A 7,562-nucleotide genomic window follows, 5' to 3' on the forward strand; every position below is an offset into this window, starting at 1 on the left:
GAAACAAGCTCAGAGAGGTGCAGTGACTTGTCCGTGGTCACACAGCACTACAACTTCTAGGACGTAGAATGCAATGACCCTTGAAGTGCCTTTCAACCCAGAGATGTAGGTTCTAACATCATTATTCAGTGCAAGCAATTTATACCCTTTGAAGTGTGCCCCAGTCCTCCTCCTTTGGAAAAGGCAGCCTGTGTCCAGAACCAGCTTGAGGTGACTACACATGGTGAGCCAGCTTTCCAAGCCTCACCATCATCTTGCTCAGATGGAAGTAATCATCTCCATCCTGCTTCCCCCAAAATGCCATGAAGCTGAAAGACTTGGAAAACTTCAATCAGCAAATATGGGTCAGTGATTTCACACTGAAAAGTTGGGGTTTCGAGCAAGACTGTCTAAGGGTTCCTCACTTGCTCTGGGTCTGCATCCCACACCCTAGAAAAACTTCCCACCATGCTACAAAACGGGGTCACTGTCTTGATACCCTAAATTCTCAAAGGTCAGCATAGCCGTGGTTTTGGAGACCATCTTCTCTTCTGTTTTGCTTGTCAGCAGAAGTGAGACCAAATGCCTTGCTCACAGGAAGTGCTGGTGGGGCCCTGGGCCCAGCTCTGTAATTCAGGCAGACATGGATTCCAGCTCTCCTTTTGCCAGATGTTTCCTATACATCTGTGCTGTCCCAGGCCCTGGAAGTATACTGCTGTACAGGAGAGAGCCCCGACTCCAGCCCCTCCAGCCCTGGCTTTTTACCCAGAGTAAAAACAGTGATTCAGTGAGGACTCTCCTGATTTCAAATGGCGTCAGCACCCACCCTGCCCTCACATGGCTCACGGGTCTAGTGGGGGAGACATAGACTTTCCATTATGATAATAAGCACCACAGAGGGAAAGTGCAGTGTGCCAAGAAGGGGTCGGAAGAGGGCCAGCCCTAGTTTGGGGGAAGGCCAGGACAGGGTGTGCTGAAGAGTTTGTCTGAACTGAGATCTGAAAGCTCTGCCGGGAAAGCCACCAGTGCAATCAACTTGCAATTCACAAGTTTCCTGCTCAACACCAGCCGGGTGTGCATGCCCGGATCTGGACTGGGACATGGCTTCCAGTCAGCTTTTACTGCCGGCAGTGATGAAGAAAGGCAGCGGTTCCCTCTGCTGGTTCCTTCTGCACTGTTCAGTTGTCATAAGTCCCCAGAGATTGTATTCCTCTGGGGGAAGCAGGGCAGGACAGGCTCCAGAGAGCCAGTGAGGCGAGCAGTCGCACCTTTCTTGGAATGAAATGAAATTTACCTCTATCAAAAAATGTTAAACCGGGCTGGGCGTGGTGGCTCACGCCTGTAATCCCAGCACTTTGGGAGGCCGAGGCTGGCGGATCACCTGAGGTCAGGAGTTTGAGACCCAGTCTGGCCAACATGGTGAACCCCTGTCTCTACTAAAAATACAAAAATTAGCTGGGTGTGGTGGTGCATGCCTGTAGTCCCAGCTACTCAGGAGGCTGAGGTGGGAGAATCGCTTGAACCCGGGAGGCGGAGGTTTCAGGGAGCCGAGATTGCGCCACTGTATTCCAGCCTGGGCAATATCCTCCGTCTCAAAACAAAATAAACAAAACAAGGCCGGGCGCGGTGGCTCAAGCCTGTAATCCCAGCACTTTGGGAGGCCGAGACGGGCGGATCACGAGGTCAGGAGATCAAGACCATCCTGGCTAACACAGTGAAACCCCGTCTCTACTAAAAAATACAAAAAGCTAGCCGGGCGTGGTGGCGGGCGCCTGTAGTCCCAGCTTACTCGGGAGGCTGAGGCAGGAGAATGGCATAAACCCAGGAGGCGGAGCTTGCAGTGAGCTGAGACCCAGCCACTGCACTCCAGCCTGGGCGGCAGAGCGAGACCCCGTCTCAAAATAAATAAATAAACAAACAAACAAACAAAACAAAACGTTAAACTGATTCAGTGAGGACTCTCCTGATTTCAAATGGCATTAGCGCCCACCCCACCTGGCCTTGGAGCTGACAAGTTAACCACAGGAGGCCAGCCTCAGATAGGATGAGGACACTCTCCATCTGTCTCACTTGGCATCGTGGGCTCTGCCCTGCCCTGTCGGGAGGTTCCCCGCCCCAGGCTTCCACTTACCCCGCTTGATCCCCCAGTGGGAAGAGCTCTCCTGTTCAGTAATTCAATTGGAAGGATCAGGCTCCTGGGTCCCTCACCTGGATAGTCTTGTGGGGGCAGGGAGTGGAGGGACGGAGGGGTGGGTGACGCATGCCGCCAGGGCTGGGGCACCTGGAGTCAAGGGAGCTGAGACTAGGGAGGGGACATTCTGCAAGTGGAGATCGGGGAGGAGGTAAGGATGCTGGGCAGGCCAAACCCACAGGGTCCCCATGCAACAGGCCCTGGGAAGTCACTGGCGGGACAGACATCCAACGGGATTGAGCTCTTCCCAGCGGAGTCCTCCGTTGCTTGTCCTGGTCTGAATCTCTGCCGTCTTTTGCCTGGACTAGTGCAGTAGCGGCCACCTGGGCTCCACCTGGCAGTGTGAGTGGGCCCTGAAAACGAAGCTGGACCACATTCCCCCGTTACTGTGGCTCCTCTCTCACTCGGAGTCCAGCTGGGAGTTCTGCCTAGAGCACGGGCTCTGTGCCATCTGTCCCTACCGGTCTCTCGGACTCCCCCTACTGCCCCCACACAGCCAGCTGCAGCCTTCTGCTCCAACGATGCAGCTTGTTCTTGACCACCCTCCTTTACAAAGAGGTCCTCCCTGTCCCCACCTACCCCCGGCTCTGATCTTGCTTTGTGTGTTCATCTTCTCAGCACCCATCACTCCTGGACATTCTGGTATGTGTCCGTGCCCCATTCCAATCCCAGCTCCAAGAGGGCAGACACTTGGTCAACCCTTTTTGCCTCTGTATTTAAAACGTGCCTGCCGCAGAATGGGTGTATAATCAACATTCTGCTGAAGGAAGAAATCCAGTTGTGTCCCTGCCTGGGGATGTGGATGGAGATGAGTAGGTGGGCAGCCTGCTGGCCAGAAGCTGAGCTAGCATCTTATTTACTTGGGACCCTCAGTGCCTGGCTGGGCACTCAGGAGGTGGCAAAAGTGTCTTCCGCAGGTTGCTTAAACTTGCTGGACAGGCACTTCTTTGCTTCAGGCCTGTGTAGGGGAAGCAGCGTTGCCAAATCAAGCCAGTGATAGGGTGTCAAAAGGCTGGCGGTATGGGGCCCTGGGTGTGACTCTGCACGGTGAGGGAATGCACAGGTGGGGCGGGGGATGATTGGGAGTGGGAAGTGGGGACAGAAGACAGGGGCTAGCTCCCTGCCCCATCCTTTCACTTCCAAGGCGGGATCAGCTCTCCTTGGTGCCCAGCCCTCACTGTGGACTGTCCTTTCCCCTGGGGCCTGAGGGCGGGGTTCCCCAGCCACTGAGACTGCGAGATCGCTGCAGGCTTGCCCTGAGCAGCGCTATGATCTGTGTGTTGTGTATCTGTGTGTTTGCAGGGGAGGCTGTCACCTCCTGGGGCCTGGGTACTGGGGGAAAGGAAGTGGCAGGGGAAACCATTCAGTGGCTTTCCAGGAATGAGGGAGAGACAGGAAGCCAAACTGAAAGGTGCCTGGCTGGCGTTGGGGTGAGATAGGGCTGGGCAGCCTTGTGTTCCACCCACCGTGAATGGCTTCACCCTTCCCGGGGCGGCCTTGCTCCCTCTTACTCTGGCCCTTTGTGCGGCTCTCCCCTCTCTCTGGGACACCCTTCTCTTTCCCCCTCAACCGGGTGGCTCGGGCCATCTGTCGGCCTCAGCACAGAGGTGGGCTGGACAGCTGAGGCCAGATCTGCCTGCAGGGGCCTAGCCTCTTTCCTCCCCTCTTAGCTCCTGCCTTCAACCTAGGCTGGGTCCAAAGGAGCCCTCAGAGCAGACGGGACTGGGGTCTGTGTGTCTTTGCCTCTCCCACCCCACGCTGGCCTGGCTGACCCAGGCAGGGCGTACTGGCCAGGCCTGAGCCGTGGTTCCCCCCACAGAGATGCGCTGGCAGCTGAGCGAGCAGCTGCGCTGCCTGGAGCTGCAGGGTGAGCTGCGGCGGGAGCTGCTGCAGGAACTGGCAGAGTTCATGCGGCGCCGCGCTGAGGTGGAGCTGGAGTACTCCCGGGGCCTGGAAAAGCTGGCCGAACGCTTCTCCAGCCGTGGAGGCCGCCTGGGTAGCAGCCGGGAGCACCAAAGCTTCCGGTAGGTGATGTGCTGGCAGGGGGGCCACGGCAGGGTCTGCTTGCAGGTCTCACTGCCCCTCTACCCCCAGGAAGGAGCCATCACTCCTGTCGCCCTTGCACTGCTGGGCAGTGCTGCTGCAGCATACGCGGCAGCAGAGCCGGGAAAGCGCGGCCCTGAGCGAGGTGCTGGCCGGGCCCCTGGCCCAGCGCCTGAGTCACATTGCGGAGGACGTGGGGCGCCTGGTCAAGAAGGTGAGGCTCTCACCTTGGGCCATGGGAAGTGTTCAAGGCTTTGGGATCAGGAGGCTGGGAGGGCACTGGAGGCCAGGTGGGGACCAGGCAGAGTGAATCTGTGTGCCTCCCAGATGGGGCTTGAGCTGGGCAGAGCTTCCAGTGCCTGGCGGGGCCTCTCTGGGCAGTGCCGTGCTCACCCCTGCCTCTGCCTCTAGAGCAGGGATCTGGAGCAGCAGCTGCAGGACGAGCTCCTGGAGGTGGTCTCAGAGCTGCAGACGGTGAGGAAAGGGCTGGGGAGGGGCCTGCCCCAATGGCCCAGGGAGAAATGCCACTCACAGCTGGGGAAGAACATCCTCACACCATCACATCTCCCCAAGCCAGGCTCAGGGAGAAGCACGCACCTAGGGGCACAGGCCCTCTCTCCCTAGGCACAGGGCATTAGGCTAAGTGCTCACATGGGATTGCCCAGCTCTGAGGTCCAAGTTCCAGAGGGGCAGGGATGGAGGGTTAGGGGCTGGCCCAGCCGTGGCCTTCAGCAGCACTACCTTGCTTTGTGTCTCCTTGCAGGCCAAGAAGACGTACCAGGCGTATCACATGGAGAGCGTGAATGCCGAGGCCAAGCTCCGGGAGGCCGAGCGGCAGGAGGAGAAGCGGGCAGGCCGGAGTGTCCCCACCACCACTGCTGCTGCCACTGAGGCAGGGCCCCTCCGCAAGAGCTCCCTCAAGAAGGGAGGGCGGCTAGTGGAGAAGGTGGGCCTGGGGGGCACCTCGGATGCAGGCCTATGGGGCATGGGCCCTGACTAGGACCTGCTGTGCTGAGGGGGAAGCCAGGGCTGGGTGCAGGGGAGGGCGGGAGTGGCAGGACAGTGCCATCAGGTTCCAGGGATTCCATATGGAAGGCTCCCAGGGCCTGAGAGAGCGGGGAAAATAGTCGCCCGGCCCTGGACAGCCCCACGCAGCCTCTGCAAGCTCTGAGCAGGGCTCCTGCAGCTCTGCTGTTCTGCCAGCCATTCCATAAGGTTTGAAAGGGGCGAGAAGACACTTAAGGTGGGCGATGGGATGACACGCATGGAGAAAGGGCGTTTGAGGTGAGCCCAGTAGAGAGAGTGGGGAGGTTGGGAAATGCCTAGATGGAGCTGCCAGGCTGTGCGGGGCTGAGAGTGATGGTCTCTGGGACTCTGGGAGCAGAGGAGGGAGTCGGGCATCTCAGGTGTTCTTAGGGGAAATGACAGAGTTTGGCTGTGTTGGGGGAAGGTCTCCCTGGCTGCTGTGGTTAAAGTGCCAACTTTAGCCGGGCACGGTGGCTCACGCCTGTAATCCCAGCACTTTGGGAGGCCGAGGTGAGTGGATTACCTGAGGTCATGAGTTCAAGACCAGCCTGGCCAACATGGTGAAACCCCGTCTCTACTAAAAATACAAAAATTAGCCAGGCATGATGGCGGGTGCCTGTAATCCCAGCTACTCGGGAGGCTGAGGCAGGAGAATAACTTGAACACTGGAGGCGGAGGTTGCAGTGATCTAAGATCGTGCCACTGTACTCCAGCCTGGGCGACAGAGTGAAACTCTGTCTCAAAAAAAAAAAAAAAATAGAGTGCCAGCTTTAGAACCCAGTTGCCACCAGGTTCTGTCTCATGGCCCTCGATGATCTATCCCTACCTCTTGGGGTGCTCGTTCCCCCTCAGCCCTGGCCCCTGCAGAGGCCTGTGGCCACTTCCAGCTGTGCACCTGTGTGCTGGCTCCAAGCTGGGTTTCTCGTACACCCTCCATGGTGAGGTGCCACGCGCGCATCTTCCACTCATCAGGTATCTGTGAATAGTTCTGTGTCACTCCCCAGCCTCTGTGGGGAATGTTGTGGCTCGAACCAAGGCAAGTGGCGGAAGCACAGCAGGCGGCGCCAGCACTGGCATGTGAACAGCCGGGGAGTCAGGTCACCTCCTGGCATTGGGCCGTGGTGTGGGGAAGGCAGCAGGACTTCTGGGCTTCACCAATTCCAGTGTAGTTGTCCACAGCGAGAGGGGTGGCGATGGGCATTACATGAAAGGCCAGAGATAGGGGCTGGCCACGTGCGTGACCCTGGCACACTTGCATTGTCTTGAGTAGCGGCAGGCCAAGTTTATGGAGCACAAACTCAAGTGCACAAAGGCGCGCAACGAGTACCTGCTTAGCCTGGCCAGTGTCAACGCCGCTGTCAGTAACTACTACCTGCATGACGTCTTGGACCTCATGGATGTGAGTCCTTGGTGGGCAGGTGGGAAAAGGTGCCTGGTGCCCTGGGGCTGGGAAGTTACGGCTCCAGGACCCACCCAAGCATCTCCTTGTTTCCTCCTCAGTGCTGCGACACAGGGTTCCACCTGGCCCTGGGGCAGGTGCTCCGAAGCTACACGGCCGCTGAGAGCCGCACCCAAGCCTCCCAAGTGCAGGGCCTGGGCAGCCTGGAAGAAGCCGTGGAGGCCCTGGATCCTCCAGGGGACAAGGCCAAGGTTCTCGAGGTGCATGCTACCATCTTCTGTCCCCCGCTGCGCTTTGACTACCACCCCCATGATGGGGATGAGGTGAGGGTTACCCCCTGCTGGGCTCAGCATTCTCTGGCCTTCACTGTACTGGCGGGCAGTGGAGTGGCATGACCCACGCTTTGCTCAGGAATCCAAGTTGTCCATGGTCTCAGGCAGTGCAGCAGCTAGAGAACTGTCCCACTTCCATTTGCAGCCTCACTCCAAGGGTGCACCGCCACAATGGCCAAGGAGGGCAAGACACTAACTAACTGTTCAAACCGTGCAGCAGGCAGCCATGTAGCTGCCCATGCATTGTTCTAGGCTGGTTTCTCTGTGTTTTTAAATTTCGTGACACAAACTTGGGAGGAAATGAAGCACACACACAGTAAGATGGAATTGGGCTTCTTTATTCTTCTTCGAGCTAGTTTTTCCTGCAGCAGTTTATCCTGATGGGCGTTGGCAATGACCTGGGATTACACTGGGCCCCTTGTGGGCCGACTTGGAACTTTACAAAGAGTCCAACATCACCAGGGCTTCTGATGGCACACAGCTGCTCCCTAACCTACCCCTCCTGTTCCCAGCTCCCACCCCCAGAAACAGCCACCCACCTCCCAGCATCCAGCAGCCATTTTCCACTGGCCAATGACGACTAGCATGTCTC

The 7,562-nt window shown here is 57.9% G+C and overlaps 1 protein-coding gene across 4 annotated transcripts in view; it reads left to right on the forward strand.

Moving 5' to 3' along the window:
• Nucleotides 1-7,535, forward strand: part of LOC111534089 (rho GTPase-activating protein 4-like) — a 9,056-nt gene extending 1,521 nt beyond the window's left edge. The window contains exons 1-7 of one of the 4 annotated variants that reach the window (XM_023200729.2): nucleotides 18-344; nucleotides 3,990-4,194; nucleotides 4,265-4,427; nucleotides 4,625-4,687; nucleotides 4,977-5,159; nucleotides 6,510-6,638; nucleotides 6,718-6,945. In XM_023200729.2, the coding sequence (XP_023056497.1) occupies nucleotides 221-344; nucleotides 3,990-4,194; nucleotides 4,265-4,427; nucleotides 4,625-4,687; nucleotides 4,977-5,159; nucleotides 6,510-6,638; nucleotides 6,718-6,801 (951 nt within the window). In that variant the 5' untranslated portion in view covers nucleotides 18-220 and the 3' untranslated portion in view covers nucleotides 6,802-6,945. Of the gene's footprint in view, nucleotides 1-17; nucleotides 345-3,989; nucleotides 4,195-4,264; nucleotides 4,428-4,624; nucleotides 4,688-4,976; nucleotides 5,160-6,509; nucleotides 6,639-6,717 lie in introns of those variants that run through there. The other 3 variants (XM_023200726.1, XM_023200728.1, XM_023200727.1) reach the window with 3 other exon arrangements.
• Nucleotides 7,536-7,562: the final 27 nt, after the last annotated feature.

Source organism: Piliocolobus tephrosceles, unplaced genomic scaffold, assembly GCF_002776525.5.
Source record: "Piliocolobus tephrosceles isolate RC106 unplaced genomic scaffold, ASM277652v3 unscaffolded_15790, whole genome shotgun sequence".
NCBI lineage: Eukaryota > Metazoa > Chordata > Mammalia > Primates > Cercopithecidae > Piliocolobus > Piliocolobus tephrosceles.